Source organism: Callorhinchus milii, unplaced genomic scaffold (assembly GCF_018977255.1).
Source record: "Callorhinchus milii isolate IMCB2004 unplaced genomic scaffold, IMCB_Cmil_1.0 Scaffold17, whole genome shotgun sequence".
Classification (NCBI taxonomy): Eukaryota; Metazoa; Chordata; class Chondrichthyes; order Chimaeriformes; family Callorhinchidae; genus Callorhinchus; species Callorhinchus milii.
Window position 1 is genome coordinate 14,855,199 of NW_024704758.1, and position 22,073 is coordinate 14,877,271.

Here is a 22,073-nt window from a genome sequence, read left to right on the forward strand (position 1 = left end):
CCCTTCAATCGCAGGCCGTGTCCTCTAGTTTTATTATTCTGGACAAGTTGAAACATGATCTGTATTGTTTTGCCCCTTTAAAATCTTAATGATAGAAATCATGTTGCCTCTCAACCTTCTCTTTTCCTGCGTGAACATGCCCAATTGACTTAGTTGCTCCTCATAGTCCAGTACTTCCATTCTCTCAATCATTTTGGTTGCCCTCATCTGTATCTTCTCGATTTCTCCAATATCCTTTTTGTACTGCGGCGATCAGAACTGTACACAGTATTCCAAGTACGGTCTCATCAATGATTTATACAGTGGCAGCATTACCCCACTATTTCGGCTTCCTATTGATCCCAAAGTCTGGTTTGCTTTACTCACTGCAACAGAGCATTGTTGGGAGAGCTTCAATCTATTGTCAATCAGGACCTTTTCATTTTCCATACATATTATTTTCCTTCTGTTCAAATAATAGTCTCTTCCAGGATTTTTTGTCCCCATGTGAAGTACTTTACATTTCTCACATTGAATTTCATCTGCCACCGATCTCCCCAATTCCCAAATATGTTCAAATCCTCCTGTAACCTTGTTCAGATGTCTTTGAGACACCTTGAAGTGCTTCACAGAATATACTGTAGTGAATATTTTGTGGGCAAAACGCAGCAGCCAATTGCGCCCAGCAGTGTCCCACAGTCGTGGATTGAGTGACCAAATTATCATAATCATTTTTTTGAAGGAATTATTACCCCCAGAAAAGCGATTCGCCAATCAACTAACCGGGTTCCTACTTACTGCTAGGTAAACAGAGGTGTATGGAGTAAGGAAACTTGCCCAATGTTTCGTCCTGCCGGGAATCAAACCCAGGTCTCTCGCTTGCGAGATGAGTGCTCTAACCACCGAGCAACAGGACTTAAAATAGCCAGCCTGCAACAACTTAGCTTACATTTTTATTGCGAATTATTTCACCACCTTCGATTTCAATCTGCTCATACAACCATTTGCGGTCACAACGACATTCAACTCCACATTTCTGAGAAGCACAGCGAGGGCATGGGTAGAAGCAACCTAAGCAGTCTTCATCCAGGCAGTCACACAGATCCAGCCCACTGAAAATCAGGAGACCTTGAGCATCATAAACTTTGCTTTTCGGGGGCATTGTTTGCCTGAAAAACATGTTGTGCCAAATATCATTACAAGTACATATGATTACATTTGATGCATTAATCAATAAATTGAAGTCTGGTACTTCTACTTTTTTAAAATTATATGTGGCACAAATTCTTGGGTACCTGTAAACCTTATTAAGCAAATGCAATGACAAGTAATATTCACGATGGGATGGACATAAGCCGAATCTTAAGTGAAAAAGAGGAAGAGGGATATTGTTCACGAGCACAGAACAGATGGAAGTTACACAAGTGCTCATTGGTGACAAGCAACAGGCTGAGTGACATGTGATGCTATTTCCTCCCATTCCCATGGGACATCCCACCTATTGACACATGATAAAAGTAGCTGTTGTGCAAGACACCTGTGGACAATTAAACGCTCTCAATTTCACTCCACTGTAATGTACTGAGTGAATCTAAAATGAAACAAATATTTTGAATAAATCTGTATGTGATCATAAAAATCTCTACCTGTCTGCAATGGATTGATGTGGCTGTTTTGTCTGCAGCTTCCGTTTCTCTCTTCGACTCGTTTCTGGTGTGAACTCGATTATTTGACGGCCAGGATTAGCAAACTGCAAGGACTTCAATGCTTTTGAAGTTCGAGCCTAAGATGTAAAAACAAGAGAACACATGTAGAAATTGATCCTCTGATGAATACCAAGTAAATAAATAAACTGTTTAATGCTTAGGAGGTTTATTAGGCATTCTCAGCAGACAGCAGCATGTCAGTTGTATGGTAAAGGTTTCAGCGCCTTGGGACGTCCTCCCGACGTGAAAGGCGCTCTATAAATGGAATCTTGTTGTTGTTGTTGTAAAGCTTAGATGCCAAACAAATGCGTAGTTATGAATTATTTTGATCACACACTTCCTTTAATACTAACACGTTAAACCACCTGTGCTAAAATATACAAATATGCTGAACAAAGAGTTCTCGATTCTATATTCCACAATTGCATTTCTTTGAATTCAGTTTCTAGGAAAACATTCTAACTTCAAATTCCAATATTTACAAAACTATATGTAATCTTTTGTTTACATCAAAGGGTAGTTTATAGAGTTTTTTTTAAAAAACCAAAACACTTTGTTGGAAGCACATCATGTACTATGTAAGCACGCTGGCAAGCTACCCTGCGTGAGGGGCGCTATATAAATGCAAATGCAAGTTGCTGTTGCACCATATTGGTCAGCAAATAATGCATACTTCCTCTTAGAAGCAGGATTTTTGACATGAAAAATGTCAGTGCTGAGATGGCATCTCTGCAATAACATACAGAATGTAAAAAAAATTTTTTGGGTAATTTCTGAACAAATCAATTTTAGATCAATTATAAATAGCTTGAACATTGGTACAATGCTTTACTACATTCCCTTTTAATCGTTCCTATACATTCACTTTATAATAATCCTTGCATTTGATATAGCGTCTTATCAAGTCTTCGCAATGTCTCAAAGCGTTTCACAGAATATAAAGTGAATTGACTGTATATTATGTGGACTATATACAGATAATAATCCTTGCATGTGATATATATATATATATATATATACACACACACACACCGGCTGTACCCGTTCCAGCTACTCTTGCAACCAAAGAATCCAATATGGAATGTAGATTTCAGTGATACCATTCACAAACCATTTAACGTGCCATAAACACTGTGTGTACATCTTAAGCAAAACTGCCATCCACAGTGGGCATGCACTTTCAATATATTCCCAACATGATGGTCGCCATCCGCTTCATAGTCTCTGCCTGGATCATAGTTGAACGCAGCTAAATAGAGTGACCTCTGTTGCTGGGCATCATTCTGCCGTGTTCTTGCATGCCGTTCTGTGTCCAAGTGCTCCCGGGCTGTTCTCTGAGCGGGAAACTCATTTTGCCATGCTCTTGCAGTTCATCCAGCATTCAAGTCCAGCCGTGCAGTTTTTTAGCTTCATCGAATCAGCCTTCTCACTTTCATCTAGCACTTTTATTTGTCCTTGAAAGGCTTGATCTTCGCTTCTTAGGCATCTTTATGCCTTAAGATTAAGAAAACGCGCTATTGGTAGGACTCTTGTAGAACTCCTGTTGGGAGGACTCCTTGTTGGAATACATACGTGTATGACAAACTTGTGCAGGTCTTAGCTTATCAATGATAGGAGATCCTCGAAAAAACACAAGACCTTTCCGATGAGATACAAATCATGTCCCTATGTCAATCGGATTTTGTGTTATTGGCAGACACACAGACAGACATGTTGTCTTTATTAATATAGATTAACACAACACTCATATCCACTGGACACTAAACTTGCATGTGATCAACTTATGGGTTTTTTTTGGGGGGGGGGGGGGGGGGGGTCAAGTGAGTCTAAGACACATTCTAATTTTACACACCTCTGGAAAGGCCTCCCCCATCCTGGTGTCTGGTGTGAACTCGATTATTTGACGGCCCGGATTAGCAAACTGCAAGGTCTTCAGTGCTTTTGATGTCCGGGCCTAGGATTTTAAAGACAAACGAACACACGACAATAATAATAATAGTAACCTGGGCCATCCGAAACAGCGCCTTTAGCGCGTCTTTCGAGACGCCTCAAAGGGGCTTCACGGGTCGCACCGCCAAAGGGCGGCGACCGTGCGTTTTGCGGGCGAAACGCGGCAGCCAACGGCACGCGTAGAAATCCGCACCTCGGCTCCACGCTTGGATACCTCCCGTCTCGAGGCTCATCCCGACTCGTCTCCCCTCTCCCGCCGCACCCACCCACCCCACCCCCGGAAAAACCTGTCCTCCTTCCTGGATGGGGTCGCAGCCTGTTCCTAACCTTTGATGTACGTGCGCGCGTGTGTGTGTGTGTGTGTGTGTGTGCGTGAGATGGGGGAAGAGACGAGACGTGGGACACACTCGATGGAAACCACATCAGTTGAGAAAAGGGGGAGAAAGATAAGGAGAGAGAGAGAGAGAGTGACAGGAGAGAAAAAGAGAAGGGGAGGAGCTGACCCCCCCACCCCGTGTCGGCTCCCCCCCCCCCACCCACCCCGAGGGGAAAAGGCAAAACAACAACAACAACGACGACAAAACGCGTTATATATTTGATATAGATCGACAACAACAACAACGACGACGACGATGACGACGGCGACAACCCCCCGCCATCCGTTACAGACCGCGAGAGAGACACGTCTCAACAAAAGCGCTTTCGCGGCGCAACGAACGGACAGTCGCGAACTTATTGATGTTTATATTATTGAAGGGATTATTAACCCTTCCCCACACCCCCCCCCCCCCCCCCCACACCCCCCACACACCCCCCCCCACACCCCCCTCCCGGGGGCTTTATTGCCTTCACCTGTCTGCCCGGCGGCTTCTGCGCTTTCTGGCCATTTTTATGACCGGCCGAGGAGGAGTAGGAGGAGGAGGAGACAGCGGCGGCTGAGGGGGCGGTGGCGGTGACGATGATGGCGGCGGCGGTGGCGGCCGAGGCCGAGGAGGCGGCGGTAATAATGGCGGCGTCGGGCTTCTTTGCGCTGCTCTCGGCGGCGGCGGCGGCGGCAGCGGACGGCGGCGGCTCTTTGTCCATCAATGGCCACCCTCCCGCCGGCCTCTCGGCTCCCTCACCTGTCTCTCTCTCTCAGCGGTTTCATTTCCCCTTTCGCTTTACACATTCTCCCCCTCCCCGAGGCGGCCGTCCCTCCCTCTCTCCCCCCTCCTCACACCCACGTCGGTTGGCGCCCTCTCGCGAGCTGCCGCCCAACGCGCGGGATTCGTAGCCCAAACCTACCCCCTCCGCCCAAAAGTAGCCGCCACCCATAGTTAACCCGCCGCGCGGGTTTTTTTTTTATAGCCCAAAGTCGTCGTTCCCCGCCTCCCCTGTAGCCCAAAACGCCCGTTTCTTTTTCACGCACCAAAAAAAAACCGCCCCCTCTGACGCCGCGGGTGTCGAGCATGCGCAGTCACTGACTTACCAGCGAGCGCTCGAGCGGGCGCCACCCTCCGGGTTCGAGTGTCTCTCATCTCAACGGTGAGCCGGAGGGGGAGGCAGGGCGCACGCGCGGGGCGGGGCGGGGGTGGGGCTCGGACTCCGATTGACGGGGCGCGCCGACCAATCCGTGCTTCAGGGAGGCGGGAGGTGAGTGTGTGAGTGCGTGCGCAGGTGGGGGGGCGGGGCGTCTACTTCCACAAGCTCCACCCCTGACTGATCGACGTGAGCGTCGCCCCCCCTCCCTCTCTGCCCCCCCTCCTTCCCCCCTCCCCCCCCTCCTTCCCCCCTCCCCCCCTCCCTGCCCCCCTCCTTCCCCCCCTCCCCCCCTCCCTGCCCCCCCCTCCCTGCCCCCCCCCCCCCTCCCCCCCTCCCTGCCCCCCTCCCTGCCCCCCCCTCCCTGCCCCCCTCCCTGCCCCCCCCTCCCTGCCCCCCTCCCTGCCCCCCTCTCCTTGCCCCCCCTTCCCTGCCCCCCCTTCCCTGCCCCCCCTCGTTGCCCCCTCCCTGCCCCCCTCTCCCTGCCCCCTCTCCCTGCCCCTCCCTCCCTGCCCCCCCTCCTTGCCCCCTCCCTGCCCCCCTCTCCCTGCCCCCCTCCTTCCCCCCTCCTTCCCCCCCTATCTCCCTGCCCCCTATCTCCCTGCCCCCCCTCTCCCTGCCCCCTCTCCCTGCCCCCCTCTCCCTGCCCCCCCTCCTTCCCCCTTCCCTGTCCCCCTCCCGTGCCCTCCCGCCTCCCTGTCATTTCCCCCTGTCGTTTCCCCCCCCCCCCCCCTCCAATCCCATGTCATCCTCCCCTCCGTCACCCGCGCCCCCCCGCCCTCCCCATCCCTGGGTGAGGGGGGGAAAAAAAAACCCTTCAGTCTCGCTTACCGATGAACAAAACAATTGTCTCAGAAAAGAATAAATTGATTCCAATCGAAACCCGAAAGGGATGAGGAAATTAGCCATACTTACACACACGTCACGTCACGTCATGTCTCTCTTTCGTCCCAACCTCGTCTGGGTTAAGCGTGAGAAATAATAATAATAATTAATAATAATATTAATAATGGGTTCAAATGACTCCCATTGTGAAAATTGGCGTTCGCGACAGCCTTCGCCAGAAAGAAGGCTTTGCCCGCGGTGAACAGTCGGGACAATTTTACTGACGACACGACTTGAACGCCTTGTGCGGTGTGTGCGGGCGCGTGTGCGCGTGTGCGCGTGAGTGTGTGTGTCGGTTACGTTCCGGCTGAATTTTAAGTCGAAGGAGGGAATGAATAAATAATCAGAGAAGAAAGAGTCTCTCGATGGTCGGTTCAGTTGCGTCGGAGGAAAAAGAACCCGCTCACATCACAAAACGTGACATCATAACCGCACCGACCGGCATTCTGGCAACGGGTCTTTTTGAATAAAAGCCACGTTTGGATTGTTTCTCGCGTCCCGCCCGGGATGTCGTCTGGGTAAAGGTGTCCGTCGGTGTGTGGGTGGACCACCGCTGTTAAGCGTCCTCGCTCCTCATGCTCTGCATAATAATATTTTACTCACATCTCCATCTTTTCGAGGGAACAGAAGTCATGAGAACTCAAATCCGGAAAGAAAAACGTCGTCATTCGAGGTTGTGGGTTACCATCCTCTTGACTCTGACAATCTGCGTTGATTCGTGTGCTGTTCCTGCTCTAAAACGGTAACCAGCGCTCACCTTCGCCGTGATTATTTATTGAACGAAGGAGTAAAATGTATTCCCTTTGTGTTCTTGGTGGTGGGGAGTGGGTGGCGGTGGTAAATATCTGATGTGGAAACGTTCTCCTTTTGTGTTACTTTACAAGATTTATTTCCAATCTGTTACCAGATTAAAAAGAGGAAACGAAGACACTATTGCGAGCTTTGATCCCTCAAGAGAACATCTTGGCCTCCTTGATGGTAAGGCTAGTTTTAGTTTCACATCTTGTCGTGTTCCTCGTGCTCTGTGCAGTTCAGTGTCGTAGTGCAAAAGGGTACCTCGAGCACGTATGGTAACCAAGGACGCTGAAAGGAAAACCACCGCAGGAAGGTATAAACCGAAATGTTACAGACCAAAGTATGGCGGAGTTCACGTTAGGTTGTGAAAGATTGACAGCCTCTATGTTTAGGTAATCCTTTCATTTGCTGGTAAAAATATTGTTTAAAAATTTAAAAGATCCGCAAGTATTGCACAAGTATGTTTAATGAAATAGGCCGGCTTTGGTTTTGTACCTAAATTCAAACACCTTTCTGCTTTCCATGACATCTTACTCCAGTCACTTACGCTGTCTTTCATTTGATAGGCGCCATAAATCTTTATTTTATGATGGAAAATACTATAATTAATCCTCCCAATTCTCTAACCTCAGGGAGATGCATTTCTGAGCAATTCGAGCCAATTATTTGGCTGCTGATAAACCGCATGCTGAACCACTAAGAATCCTAGTCTGCAATCAGTGTGGGAAATCTTAGAAACCTGCATCAAAATGGTCTCTAATTTGCATTGGGATTCTTTTTGTTTGTGTTCTAGAGTATGGCATAAAGCCAATCATTCCCAGATTAAATACGCACACAAGGAAAGTGCCACCAGCGTTCCTGGTGAAAGCGGGCCTTAGCAAGAGAGATGATCCAGACATTGAAGAATTTTATGAAGACTTTGCCTAAGGAAGAACATCAAATGTTTATACTTCTATTTTGCGATTGTTAAATAAAGCATGAAATATGGAAACGATGCAGACATGAATGTAAAACCAAGGTACGATAGTTGTTTGCATAATAGTTTGTCAGATTAGAACACGTCTCGGCCCTTTTAACTACCGAGACAATTTCAAACCTAGGATTTAAAATATGAAAATATACAGCTAAGGGTCACTCGGTTTTCAATGCTTGGTGAATGTACGAGGTTTACCAATCAATCGGAGGGATGATCATGATGCTGATATTGTCATTTTTGTCAACTGTAACTATTCCAAAATAGTTTGTTCCAACACTAGCAAATTAGATAATTGCCTAAAACTGCAGGAATGTGGCAAGTGAATCTACTGCAGGAATGGAGGCTTTCACCAGAATCAATAATCTTACTTATTAGCTGGGAATGGAATCTCTCAGATGGCTCCGCGGTGGGACACTGGGACATATTGCTTTGCATCATTCGCTCTGCCAATTAAACAATGAATTTCCGGCAGTGACACTCCTGCTCCCCTGAGAAGAACGTCATTGCCATATGCTCAGCAATGCAGACACCAGGCACATCTTACGCCAGTCTAGCCTTCAGACGGTGAATGCAGATGGTTCAACTATCCTCCTCGACTGGAGGGTTGCGGAGACAGCAGAATAGGAGATATGCTGGAGCAATTATAACAAATATAAATAACTAAATGTAAATATATATATAATATATATAGTACCCCCTGAAGTGAAAGGGCATTTTTTTTAAAAAAAATTCTCTCTTAAATGGAGATAAGCAGCGTGATGTAGCCTTGTATATTTTCAATTTGGTATCAATGCTTTTGAAGTAATGCGTCTGTACAGATTGCATCCAGCTGACTACTTCCTGCTAATCAGGACCAGACGGGGATGATATTTTCTTTCCCACATGGCAAGCTTAACTTTTTATTAAACCAGGCACGGTTCAAAAACAAAAAAAATGACAAATGATCATTTCTAAGTGGTTGAGTAAACTGAAATCAGGCACATGGTAGTGTTTTCAGTTAGCTGTCAGAAATGTAGGAAAAGATCACAAGTAAAATCTAGTCAGGAACCTAATTTTGTTGGATTTAATGCTGGCGAAAGTATGTAATTATGATGTAATGTTCATACGTCTATTGTACATTTTCAAAAAATAAAATTTACAAACATGCACAAAGGTACACGGTACTGAACAGGCAAAATAAATCATGAGATTTTTCTGTAATAAGACTTGATTACTCCAGATACAGGAAAAGGGTAGAAATTGAGAACTTGATTCATATCCTATTAATAAGACGTCTCGGTTGAAGTGTTTTGATATTCGAGACGTGATGATTTAGACATCAAAGGCCCATTTACTGTATTCTGTTTGGGAAAAGAAAATATTTTCTTAGTGAGCTTCATAATTCTAAATAAGTACTGTAACAGTTTTTTCCATTCAACTCACAATGAAGGATTAGAAGGACTACTTCGTCAGACAATATAAAATAGGGCTGTCAAAAGCCTTATTGTTCCTCACTCACTGGCAATTAGATGCCCGAACCTCTGGGAGTTAGCAATCCAGGTCTCTCAACCACTGAACACTAAGCCAATATAGTTTTAATTCAAACCAATCCCAGAGATGATGGGCTGTAGATCCTTTCCATGTTCCTGTAAAAGTTCACATTTTCAGGTTTTGCACAATAGTGGCACAAGGAGATTTTTTTTACTATACCCAACCAGTCCTTGATATAAACTGACTTGAACAAGCTTAGCTTCTCTTCCAGAAGAGCTAATTTCCCTCCCAATACAGTTCCATTCCAATATTGGATGAAGAGTTCCTTTACTCATTTGGTTTCAAGACTCAAGAGGTCTAGATAAATTCTACAAGGCTGTCTGTGTTCTACAGGCCACATGTCTTTTGTCAGCAACATTAAACTCAGAATAAATAATATTGCTAAATCTCTTAAAGAGTGTGAATTCTTATGTGAATTTAACAAGTGTTTAAGAAGCCCGAGGCAAGTTTCTTGGACGTCAGCTACACACTCTCTGGAATTCTTGGTCAATGTATACTCACTCCTAAAGCAAAACATTACATTGGCAGATACACTATTTTGTTTCTTTTTTTAAATTGAGTTGGTTCACCTCCCATTTATATTTCATTGAAATCTTCTGACGTGCCAGGAAAAAAAGACCGGTTAACCTTCCCGAGTGCAGAAACCTTGCAGAATAACAAAAAGCAGGATGTTCTGGGATTACAGAAGCACTTTCTCACTGCTGAGAAAACATACATGCATGGTTAAGGTTAGTACAGTAGAAGCAATCTTCCCAGGAGCCAAGATACTGGACGGAGTAAAAGAAGGGTATTGAATTCCTAAATTTCTGCAGATTCTCAGAGCCAGGGATTTTCTTGGAGCCGTCTAGTCTCCTTAGTTTGCGACAACATCAGAGAATATGGGGGAACATGGGAATCCCGCGATTATCCGAATGGATCTCAATACGTTTACTCCACGAGATGGTGTCTTTTGCGTAGAATCTTAAGAATTATACAAGCAATACTCTCATTACTCAAGTCATCGCCGTGAGACGCGATGACGGAGATGAATAATACTCAAAGTTTGAAGTTCTGATTGAATTTCAAGACTGAGATTGTTCTCCAGTAACACAATGGGGGGAAGAGAGATGGCGGAGGAGACGGTTTTCTTTGGCTAAAACAAATGTGACAGAATGCAAAAATGCAGCAACTGTAGAAAAGCATTGATGAGTTTAGTCCATATTATTATTGTTGTTATTATGCAGCCAATTGCGCACAGCAGTGTCCCACAAACAGTCGTGGATTGAATGTCCAAATTATTATTTTTTAAAAATGATTTATTTATTTTGAAGGGATTATTACCCACGGAAAAGTGATCTGTCATCAACTAACAACCGGGTTCACTACTTACTGCTAGGTAAACAGAGGCATGTGTGTGGAGTAAGGAAACTTGCCCAACATTTCACCCTGCCCGGGAATCGAACCCGGGGCCTTTCGCTTGCGAGGCGAGTGCTCTGACCACGAAGCTGCAGGATTCCACGATATACAAAAAAGGTTCTGCGTGCAAGTGCAAAGAAATGAAGTACAGAAGAGAGTGCTGTCACCAAACCTTTAAATAAACCACATTGCACACTCCAACAAAGTTTCAGAACTTTACACACAACACCATTATTAATTAGTACAAGGGAACGTCAGTCAGCGTTACAACAAATCTTGTGACTTGCTCGCGCTGGCTGCTGTTTCTGATCCTGCTATTTACCAGATATGTAATAGTGGGCCCTGGTGGACAAAATATGTACCAAATGCATCACAGAGGTGTTAAGAGACATGGGCTTGCCTTGTTTTGCCACTGAAGGTGGCTAACTTAGACCGGGTTCTTCTGAGAACGAAGGTCACATTCCTTTGTTAAATGCCTGTGATGTGGTTCTGTGTATTATGGCTAAACATAATATGTAATTGGTTAAAACCGAGGTTCTGTACAGTGTGGAACCACTTTGTTACTGGCTTGATTGAGTACAGCATGTTCATGCATGGTGGTGAGTGAGGGAATGACACTGACATAGAGCAGGACGATTCGAGGTCAACGGCTTCTACTCCAGATAAATATCTTCTGTTGGACATGTGTACTCCACATATTCTTTGTAGAACTGCTGGAAGGCTCTCCTACACAAACAGAAAGAAACCTTTAACACGGAGGCAAATCTCATTGTAATTAAGTCATTTTAAGTCTTCTTGTGTTTTTGAGTATAATAATATAATAATAATAATCCTTGCATTTGATATAGCACCTTATCACGTCTTCGAGGCGTCTCAAAGCGCTTCACAGGATACACTGCAAAGGAATTGACTGTATATTTTGTGGGCAAAATCTCAATATCAGGGAATTCCTGAACATTTTTCGCAACAAGTATTAGTTTGCTTGTTGCGCAGCTCCTCCGAGCTGTAAAGCTGTCTGTTGGTTCAGAAACGCAAACATTTTCAACACATTTACATATTTGTATCCTTATTTAATTGAAAAAAACATCAGTGGCAGATGCATCAATGAGCCACCAGTACTCTACTTCGATATGTAAAGCATTATGTCATTATACTCTACAAACAGAAGGTCTCGGAAATAATAGGAGAAAAACCACATACCCTACTGATTCTGCTAGAGGTTTGGTTGAAACCTCAGACACGAAGACATGACAGGCAAATCGATGATCTGAAGGATGTTTGGTAATAAAACCAAAATATCTGGGAAAAGAAGGAATCCTGCAGTCAGTCAATGGTCCAAACCCACATTTTATGCCATGACTCAAGGAGGCCTCATGAGTTTACACTTGTGTTTTGCTACAAGTCACCAACGAAGCTGGTACCAACGTTTAAAAGGGAAATGGAATAAACTTTGGAAGAGGAAGAATATAAAAACACACGGGGGGGAAAGGGCAGGAATTAGGATTCGAGTTGCTGGTTCCGGTGAATGAGTTGGCGCCAATTTGGTTCATTGTCTGAGTGGTCACTTCTTATGCTATGATGTCTATGAGAAACCGCAGGCTCCCACCAATGTCCCCACTCTCTATCAGAGCTCCACACTTCCGCTGCCGCACACCATCTCAGCACTTGGTCTTCAAAGAAATTTAAACTCTTGAAACAGAAACAAAGCTCACTGACATAGCGCTGCTGAGACCTGCTCCTTGTGGTGGTCTGCCATTAACACCACCTGCAACTGCAATGTCTGTTTGACGTTGGGTGAAACCTCGGTGACTTACTTGGTGTTCTTTGGATGATACCCACAGAACGAAACGTTCTTCAGTTGAAAGAAGTGGCTGCATTTACTGCCCTGCCATAAAGACAAGAGGTGGGAGAAGAAAGGATTACTATCAAGTAATGCTTTTGACCAGTTCATTCATAATGCATCAGGCAACACTGTCATTACACTTCATCTGGATTTTGTCCCTCGGTACTTTATGAACGACTTGATGAAAGGGAGTGGTGTATGTGCGGGGGTGGGGTGGGGGAGGGGGTGAGATTTGTTTTGCAAAGCGCACAAGGGTAACTAATGGTTAAATGTATTTGCTGTATTCGCGGGAAAGGGAGCAGAAGAAGTAAAGCTGGGAGCTCCCTCTAGCGGGAGCGAGCACCACAGACTTGGACGGTTACTGTAATAAAGAAAACACACCTTTGGGGTGGGGGGGGCTGGGGAGGTCTATTTTAATCATTAAGTTACTGGTTTTAGTAAAACACGGGCTGGAAAAAAGGTTGTAAACTGACTGACTGAAACCATTCCATTTCGTCACAAAGGCGTGCAATCAGGTTGCTGCTCTCACCTCCGCCAAACACGTGAACGTCTTCCCCAGTTTCCTTCCAGCGCAGTCAAACCCCTGGAAAAAACAGGAAGTAATATTAAATGCCTTCACACAATGCACACGGCAATGATGTAGGTGAACGAAATCACATTGGTTTGACTTGTGCGCCCTGGAAGGCACTAGGGAATAACGCACGAGTTCGCCCCACAAAACATACAGTTCATTCACTTTACGGTATATTCTGTGAAGCGCTTTGAAACGTCTGGAAGACGTGATAAGACGCTGTATCAAATGCAAGGATTGTTATTTTTATATTCAACACTTTGTTACTGTTAAGTTATTAGCGGCTTGGAGCAATGAGCGAGTCCAGAAGTAAAACTAAGATTGTTGCTAACTGTACAGTCTTACTTTACATGGGAGAATTATCACTTTCAAAATGTCCTCTTGTGTCAAATATCCTACGGGCAGTGAAATATCCAATTCAGCCCATTTTCAGTAACGAAAGGTCAAGTAGGACATTTTCCACTTGCTCTTGAAGTCTCCGTACAGAAGTGAGAAACGTCATTGCTTTCCAGGGTGACCTTATAGCTGCTGATTACATCCCCCACAAATGAGCAAGAATTCGTAGCTGAACGCAGACATATAAAAGTGTGAGTCATCGGTTTTAGATGATGCCATAAACTGCGAGAGCAACGTCCAGGAAAGGCTCATGTGTCAGTGCCAGACTGTTGGCCAGGACACCAGGAGAAACTCCTCCCTTCTCTTTGCCAGCGGTGCCACAGGATCTTGGACATCCACCTGGACAGGTAGACGAGACCTCGGTCAACATCTCATCTGAGTGACAGTGTCTCCGACAGTCAAGTACTCCCCCAGTAAGGCACTGGAGTGTTAGCCTGGTCCGTGAGCAATCATTGTGGGTTTCTGGAGTGAAATGGGAATTAATAGTCAACATTTTCTATAAGGGCAAGATTAACTGCTCAGAACCATTAATATCCAATAGGGGAATGATATTGTGCCAGAGCAGGTACAGCTAATAAGCACTGACAGCAACTGGGTTCCTCTGCAAAGGAAACCGATTTCTGAGGAGTTATGGTACGTTTGAAGAACGCACGAGATCATTAAAAATGAGGAATAAATGACCTGATTGTAGTTGGCGAATCCGTCTGCTTCCACCGCTAGTTTAACGCCTCGCATACTGATCTCCAAAACACAGCTAGAAGGAGGGTTGAATTGCACGGTCATTCTTCTTGTTGTTGCAATCTGTAAAGAAACGCAATTGTGCTGTCAGGTAAAATCGTTGCCGAGTGTCCTATAATGTTTCGCTGTCACTTATTGGTTTGAAAAAGTAGAGGACGAGAATGTGTGTAGTTTTTAAACTTTGGTCCACAGTCACCGTTTGCAGTGTGGCTGGTATTTAGTTTACCTTCTGCATAGCTGCACACAGCACATCATTTCCTTTATGGTACGGCACTTGGACCGAACCCAGGAACTTCAAATGAAATTTGTCTACCCAGTCGTTCTGTTTTTCTATCGCTGCTGAGAGAGGAGACAGCAAGAAATGTTCAGAAACCACTTGTTCGCTTCGAAAATCATTTTTAACAAAGCAGTAAACTCAAAACAACCGGTCACTGCTGTTTTGACTGTTTTGAAAAGTGGTAAGGTGCCATTTTGCCTGCAAAATACACAGTCACTACACTTTACAATATTCCCTGTATAATGTTTTGAAACGGCTTCCCGATGTGGAGCGCTACTGAACGTAAGGAAGGTTATTAGTATTATGCAATGCATTTTTAATGCAATGTAAATTCATATTTTGGAGCCTGAAAACACTTCCAAAACAGGTTTTTTGCATTGTAACTGCTCACGATAGAGGTTTTCCACCTTGGAATTGCATTTTTGCTTTGCGTGAGTGTCTCTGATTGATGAACTCTTGACTCATTTTATCCTGTCCTCCAGAATGTCAAACCTCCCAGCTTCCCACCACCGGGCCAAACTGTTTCTTAAACTTGGTCTCATGTCCTTTTCTCCCTCCATGGTGACCACCACCAATCTCCAATGGTTTGTAGGCATTGAAAAGCACTATCGACACTAAACGCTCAGAGTGGGTGCAATTAATAATCGGAGCCGGTCAGTGCATTTCACACGACTGATGTGTCTGTGGGATTAAAATGCACGTACGTGGAAAGAGGTCCGGGTCTCTCGTAACTTCGAGTGCGTAGTACGCCGGGAAGATGCCCCTGTCTCCGGTCCTCATGTTGTAGGCCTCGTACCAGAAATCATCGGCCTGGACCTCCACCAGCACAGGGTCGTCCACCTCCAGCTCCAACTCGTCATGATGTCGGGGCACAAATCTAATCAGGAAAGGACAAGGAATCAACCAAGTGCAGCCCTTTCAGCACCGACATTCCCCACCTCAGCCCCCACCCCCTCCAATCTTCCCACTTTGGCTCACTCTCATTCCTCTCTCTCTCTCTTTCTCTCTCTCTCCATCCATCCATTCCATCATCGGTGGCCGGGCCCCTCTATTTAGTCGAACTGATAGTACCGTTGCATGCTGACATTATGCCATTGACACTGTATGCATTGAGGGTTCATCGATGCCTTTAATCCAGACGGGGAAGAACTGACCTGAACACAGCTCTGTGTGTTTGCTCCCTTTCTACTCCGTTTATTGTGCACGAGAACAGCCCAAACGATTCTGCACCTAAATTGAAAAAAACACCAGGTTTTTAGCATCGCCGAACCGTTCAGGATCATTCGGCTTAAAAGTAAGAAACCAAGTTGCAAAATCCCGCAGGTCCATATCGCCCAACAAAACATACAGTCAATCCACTTCACAGTGCATTCTCTGAAGGGATTTGAGACGTCTCGAAGACGTGAAAAGGCGCTGTATCAAATGCAAAGATTATTATGATTATTATGGTTTTAAGGCAATCTCGATTCTCGATGTTCACTTCTGACCGACAAGACACTCTCTGATCTTAGGGGAATTGTCATTTCCAGGCCAGTGAGCCTAAGACAGCTCTCCGCCAAACCAAACTACACTTCAAAAGCAACACTTTTCTTTTTTGTTTTCTCTTAAACCTCTTTAGCAGGAATTATTTATGCCATCGCCAAATATACACTCATACAGTGTATCATTCACAGGGGACATGGGCACGTGAGGATCACATCGCAAGCGTACCAAACTGTACTCTCCGATCCTGAATCACTTCTTTTACCAAACATCCGTCCATTCCCTCTTGAATTTGCTTCCACTTGACTCCTTGCGCAGCGCAGTCTGCCTGATCCATTAACCATCACCTCTCCATGTTAATGCACAAATGCCTCTTAAGTAACATTTAAAGAAAAGTAAACGTCCAATCTTGTTGTTTTGGATGTGCCCAGACCTTCCAAATGGGATGTTAGTTTTCTACCAGGTCGGTTTTTCAAGAGGTCTGACATGGTGCAAAATCAGACTCATTTGGTCCACTATTTGGAAGCAAAAGTTTGGAACAACTGGATTTGATGCCATCCCCAAATATTTGTCTCACGTCTATAGATGTAAAACAGCACATGTCAGGTGTGGAGGTTCCATGTTTAGGGATATGATTCTTTGGAAGATGTGAGCTGGATGGGTTACAAGCGCTTTGGTCTGTCCGTAGTTTATTCAATTTAAAGGAATGACACTGCCGTCTGACCAAAATAACCAGAATCGCTAACCTTTCAAACAAAGGGAATAAAATACAGTTGGTAAACGGTGACACTGCTGAGCCTCTTACTCGCTCGTTTCAAGGCATCTCTCCGCATCTGGAAGACTTGTTTGGGACCCAGTTTCAGAGCAGACACATTGTTGTAAAAGTCAGACAGAATGTAATTGGTTCGCAAGAGAAAAGTAGGCAATGGTTTTAGATCCTCCATTGGGGCCACTCAGGGTTTGTGGCGGTGGAGGCATGGCTCGCTAAGAAACTGGGCTGAAATAAAGAAGGAAACCTCAACCATGTTACGGTGTCAGTTTATATGTAAGTGAGGCGCGAGAAACATGGACAACTTCCGGGTCGTTAGGTGGCTGCGGGGTGCTGAGCACACGTGCTGTACGCAGGAATCCGCACTGACTTCACTTCCCTCCCAAAGCCGGATCTTTAACATCTGCCTGAACGGGCAGCTGGGACTTCACCTGAAGAACAGCCGACTCAGGTTTGCTGCCTACCTCGTCGCGCTGGGCTCAGTACCTCCCCACACGTCAACTCACCGAGCAATTTAGCAAGTCTGGCTACCTTTTGAAGGGCGATCGATCGAAAATTGAAGCAACAAAAGCTGAGTCACGATGAGTAGAAAACGTTAGCAAAAAAAAAAATGAAAAGGTCAAATACAAAAATGTATTTTCCTTCCTTCAGTCACACCAGACATCAATGTCTCGTGTCGCCTGGCGCCAGAAATCTCTCAATTTAATGGGTTTTAAAGGAGTCACATGTAAGGGTAACAGCTGTTGCTTTTGTCTGTTTATTCACCCGTGGGCTCAAACCAACTGTCCAGGACATTGGCTGGTCCTGCCATGGCAACCGACATAAGCCACACTGCGCAGCTCGGCAGTCACTGACTCGAAGGCTCACCCAATGGGCTGAAAGCTTCCTTTCAGTATTTGAATGAATTTAGCCCAAGGGTATCATGAGCGGAAAGCACTGAAGGCCCACTTTACGCTGTAAGTGATAAAATATTGCCCCCGAAACGTTACAGGGGTCAGTCACTTAGCGAAAAACTTAGATCTTAAATCTACTTACTGACTCACGTTCGCTGGTCTGACGTGGGGCTCAGTGTCAGTTCGAGGGCAGATTCATTGTACGTCACCATGTAACAGTCAGCAATGGATGTTGAGTGACACCAGACCATTACTGAGGTCACAAGATCGGTTCAGATGAACAAAGCCCTTCGGTCCAACTGATCTCATCCCTCCAGATCATCCACCTCACTGTCTTCTCATCACATGTGCTTGGGGGGATGGGGTGAAAAGGGAGAATTGGGTTGCTCTGCAATCTACCAAGGAATTTTTATACCAAATTAAATTGCTACAAGTGTTAATTCAACATGAAGCTCCGAAGTATAAGGTCTTAAATAAGTAAGGAAGTACTGTTACGAAGCTCTTTTGAGACGTTGACCACATGATTAGGCACTGTATCAAATGCAACGATTCTCCTTGTTACGATATCAGGCCGTGGTTCTGAATGGTTCAGTGTTCCCATTTCCTAGCCATCAGTGGAGCTCTACGTTTGCTTTCAATTCCACAGCAGCACACTGAAATCTCCCAGAGACTCCCAGAGATACTGTAAACAAAACGAAACAATTGCCCCTACTTCACAAGATCAGTTTGGACGAAGAAGGCTCTTTGACCCATCTGACCTGGTCTTCTCCGTCCAGAATATCTGCCCTACCTGTTTTTTCTTCTAAAATTGATTCTCATGTCCTTAACCTCAGCCACCTTTCCTGGCAACCAGTTCCACTTGTTAATTAGCCTCTGGATAAATAACTACTTCCTGGGACTTCATATGGAAACTTTAACACCTGGTGAGACGTCTCGAAGACGTGATGAGGGGCTATATCAAATGTAAGGATTATTATATATATTATCATATAGAAAGTTCACACTTTTGGTTAATGTTTTTGGTGTGAATATGATTTTTTCTATCACAATCTAAACAATTTGCTGGCGCTGTGGAGACAGGAGTTGTGTGTGTGTGAGTGTGAATGTGTGAGTGTGTGCGAGTGTAAGTGTGTGTGTGCGAGTGTGAATGTGTGTGCGAGTGTAAGTGTGTGTGTGTGTATTGGGGGGCGGGGGGGAAGGCTGTGTGCGCCGCATGTCTAAAGGAAAAGCAGAAAGAGCACTCACTGGATGATCTTGATCTGCCGTTCATAAAAACATTGAGGAACTTCTTTGAGAAGGGAATATCTGCTTCCGGGCTGGAGTTTTCCGACAGGCAAACGGAGTCCCTCTTCAGCACGCCCTCCTCGTACTCCTCGCCGATGGCAGACTCGTACGGCGACGGCAGGCAGTTGTCGTAAACCGTGGCCGAGTCGCTGTCGTCGCTGTAGCCCGAGTAACAGGGCTTCAGGCTGACCAGCTCGAGCTGCATGTTCTCGTCCACCACCAACGTGTACTTAACGGAATCGTACGACAAAGCGCTGTCGGAGCTGACTGAGGTCCGCTGGGCGCCAGCCCCCGCCTGACAGGCCCCGTCAGCGCCGAGCGAGGTCCGTGGCAAAGGGCGACTGCGGCACGTGGACAGGTAAGCGATCACCTCATCCTCCTCGCTGATCGAGGGCTTGGGGTGGTCCGGCAAGGCCAGGTAATGAGCGGCGTCAATGTCCGAACTGACCGACATCCTGTTCTCGTTGGACTGGGACAAAAAGGGCTTCTCGTTCTCGGAGGAGTCGGAATTCCTCTGCACCGGCGTTAGGTAAATCTCCTCGGTCGCCTCGATCCGCACTCGCGTCTGGTACTGGGAGCAGTCATCGTGGTGGCCTTCGCTGCCCTTCGTGCACTGGCCGGTGGTCGAGGGCGGCTCCGCGGACTTTGACGCGAGGGTCTCGTTCTTGCCCGGGGTCACCCGCCGGCAGGAGTTTACCTGGACGGTCAGTGTTCCCTTGTCTTTGGACAACGCAGAGCTGCTGTTCACGGGCTTGGTCTCATCCCCCAGGCAAATGTGGTCGTGCGGAGGCGTCAGCTCCCCTGCAACACACAAACCGCTCATTCACTGAGGCCCTGAGACAAGGAAACACAATCTGGGATCTCACTATATATATATATATATATTGATGGGATAGAGTGAGTACAGAGGTAGTTTGGGACATATGTGCAGACGACTGCCAGGACAGTGGAAGGCAAACTAGATGGTCCTTGGTCTTTTTTCGTCTAGCAATTCTTATGTTTTTATAGATAAAATAAAATACATTTCATCCACAAACTATTCAGTCAATTTCACTGCACAACATATTCCGTGAAGCACTCAACGTGATGAGACGCTATATTAAATGCAAGGATTATTATTATTATTATAATAAACACAGCAGGTCTACCTCCAAACACATTCATTATTCACTTCACTTCTCCTGATCACCCGGTGCATACCAGAGCCCCATTCACAAACAAAGCTCACAGAGTGACGATTCTGGGATCTCAGCTACAGACGTGAAGCAAATCCGACAAGTGGATTGCAATTTAAAATGTGATTTTTACAGGAAGCGGAAAATCTCTTTGTGGGGAGCGGGAGCTTTGGCAGGTCTCCGCCTCACAGCTGACTATTCCATTCAATTTTATTCATTACAGGATTCATTTCTCTTCTAATGATATTAAAAATGAGAGTGTTCTTAAATCCTCTTAGAAACAGTCCTGGATCCTGCGTTTCTGTCAGCTCGCCCACATGACAGATGAGCCAGATCCACACATAGAAAAAGCCGATTGAGCCCTGGCTCCTGATAACAACTTGCACTTGTATTTATTTAACAATGTTTCTTGATGTAAATTGTTATCAGAAACAATCCAGACATGGGAGAGTTAACCGCCTCTCGCCCTGACCTCCTCCTCTCTAGTTGGTGCTGGATAGATAGACAAGCCCAGTGTTTTCCCACGTCAAGGCTGTTCAATTAATCTTTGTGTAGTCACAGACAAAACTGGACAAAGTAGCAATTCTTGCACAATAATACCAATAATATGATATGTCCGGATTGACAATTAATGGCCCCACAGCACTGCTCACAAAGAGAAGCGAGTTTCTCTCAGTGTCCCGGCTGACAATCCTCCAAATAAAATTGGTTGTTTGTTTCCTGCTTGTTTGTGGAACATTACTGTGCACAATTGGGCTGCCAACATTTGCCTACAAATACACAGTCACTCCACCTCCACTCTTCACAGTAATAAGTGAAACGCTTTGGGACATCCTCCCGCCCAATGCGAAAGGGACGATACTGAATGCAAGTATTATTACTATCAATTATTATTGTTATTACAACTCATGTGATTTTCTTGTGGGAATCAGCTGGGTCCCTGGCAGGAGAGTGTGGTACAAAGGGACCCTCTGTTTGCCTTACAAACAGGAGGAAAACTGTATAAGAGCAGCGATGATTGGCTAACCAAAGCTGCCCTGCTTTCTTGACTGGAAGAGGGGCACACAAGTGACCTGCAAAGGATAACAAGCAGAAAAAAGAACGAGTCGAGTCGTGGCCTATTTAAGAATCCTTGTGTTTGATACATAGCCTTATTCCATCGTTGAGATGTCTCGGAGCTTTCCGTATCATTCTACCGCAAGGTGTAGTGACCGTGCGTACTTTGTAAGTGAACCCGGAAGCCGATGTGCTCGTGGCAAAAGTCGCGCAAACAGCCAGGAAAGGGCGTGACCGCCTTTATCGGGAGGATACCGTTGGCCGAGGATCGTTACTTCAATGGCTGGAGGGCATCAAACCCACGTACCTGTCTTCAGTGGGGAGGAGGAGCGGGAAACCTTCTCTTGCCAGCTGTACTTCTTGCCAAACGAGTTGTTGTTGAGCGTGTCCTGCAATCAGGAAACAAAGCCATCATGTGCGGGTGACAAGACAAGTCACATGGCCACGTAGAGCGCTGGACCAACGTAACACTAAAAGTAGACAATGGACATTTTTTGGCGTCTGTTTCCGACAGCTGCCAACACGGCAACACACAATAGAGTTGTTTCCCCCCCCACCGCCCCCCCCCACACCCCCACCCTCTCTCCCAAAACAAAAAAAAACTCTCGCTTATAAAATAGTCGAAACCAACCTGTTTGATTTCAAGCTCTGCGCTGCACCAAAATAAACTGCTGTTCACACAGAATAAGTCACATTTTCCAGTTATTAAGTACCTTTGCGATAAGTGTCACAAACTTACTGTGTTCTTAATCAAAAGCAGGGAGCGCGAATTTATCAAAGCCAATAATAAATAAACCTTGTGTTTGACACAGAGACTTTCACATCAGACGGGCGTCTCAAAGCGCTTCACCAGAT

The 22,073-nt window shown here is 45.7% G+C and overlaps 2 protein-coding genes across 10 annotated transcripts in view; both read right to left on the reverse strand.

The window, feature by feature from the left end:
- Nucleotides 1–337: 337 nt before the first annotated feature.
- Nucleotides 338–4,881, reverse strand: LOC103175050 (ARL14 effector protein). 3 transcript variants are annotated; one of them, XM_042341399.1, is made up of 5 exons: nt 4,488–4,878; nt 3,538–3,639; nt 1,626–1,762; nt 929–1,148; nt 338–365 (listed from the first exon to the last, which is right to left on the reverse strand). In XM_042341399.1, exons 1-5 carry the CDS (start codon nt 4,716–4,718, stop codon nt 363–365), a joined length of 693 nt encoding a protein of 230 aa, XP_042197333.1. In that variant the 5' UTR covers nt 4,719–4,878; the 3' UTR covers nt 338–362. The 3 variants fall into 3 exon arrangements, with proteins under 3 accessions (XP_042197333.1, XP_042197332.1, XP_042197334.1); XM_042341398.1 differs by lacking the exon at nt 338–365 and having other exon boundaries at nt 837–1,148; XM_042341400.1 differs by lacking the exons at nt 338–365; nt 3,538–3,639 and having other exon boundaries at nt 837–1,148; nt 4,488–4,881.
- Nucleotides 4,882–8,849: 3,968 nt separating this feature from the next.
- The window catches only part of mapk8ip1b (mitogen-activated protein kinase 8 interacting protein 1b), a 41,110-nt gene continuing 27,886 nt past the window's right edge, over nt 8,850–22,073 (reverse strand). For 4 of the 7 annotated variants that reach the window (XM_042341391.1, XM_042341394.1, XM_042341395.1 and 1 more), the window contains 10 exons: nt 21,526–21,607; nt 18,949–19,788; nt 15,714–15,789; nt 15,264–15,436; nt 14,509–14,621; nt 14,226–14,345; nt 13,107–13,160; nt 12,549–12,619; nt 11,935–12,033; nt 10,893–11,460 (listed from right to left, as the gene is read on the reverse strand). In XM_042341391.1, the coding sequence (XP_042197325.1) occupies nt 11,388–11,460; nt 11,935–12,033; nt 12,549–12,619; nt 13,107–13,160; nt 14,226–14,345; nt 14,509–14,621; nt 15,264–15,436; nt 15,714–15,789; nt 18,949–19,788; nt 21,526–21,607 (1,701 nt within the window). In that variant the 3' untranslated portion in view covers nt 10,893–11,387. Of the gene's footprint in view, nt 9,150–10,892; nt 11,461–11,934; nt 12,034–12,548; nt 12,620–13,106; nt 13,161–14,225; nt 14,346–14,508; nt 14,622–15,263; nt 15,437–15,713; nt 15,790–18,948; nt 19,789–21,525; nt 21,608–22,073 lie in introns of those variants that run through there. The other 3 variants (XM_042341393.1, XM_042341397.1, XM_042341392.1) reach the window with 2 other exon arrangements.

Coding starts and splice junctions, on each gene's coding strand:
- LOC103175050 (XM_042341398.1), bottom strand. CDS start 4,718: ATGGACAAAGAGCCGCCGCCGTCCGCTGCCGCCGCCGCCGCCGCCGAG. Junction 1,763..3,537: donor TGGGGGAGGCCTTTCCAGAG/GTGTGTAAAATT, acceptor TTTACATCTTAG/GCTCGAACTTCAAAAGCATT. Junction 1,149..1,625: donor CATCAATCCATTGCAGACAG/GTAGAGATTTTT, acceptor CATGTTTTTCAG/GCAAACAATGCCCCCGAAAA.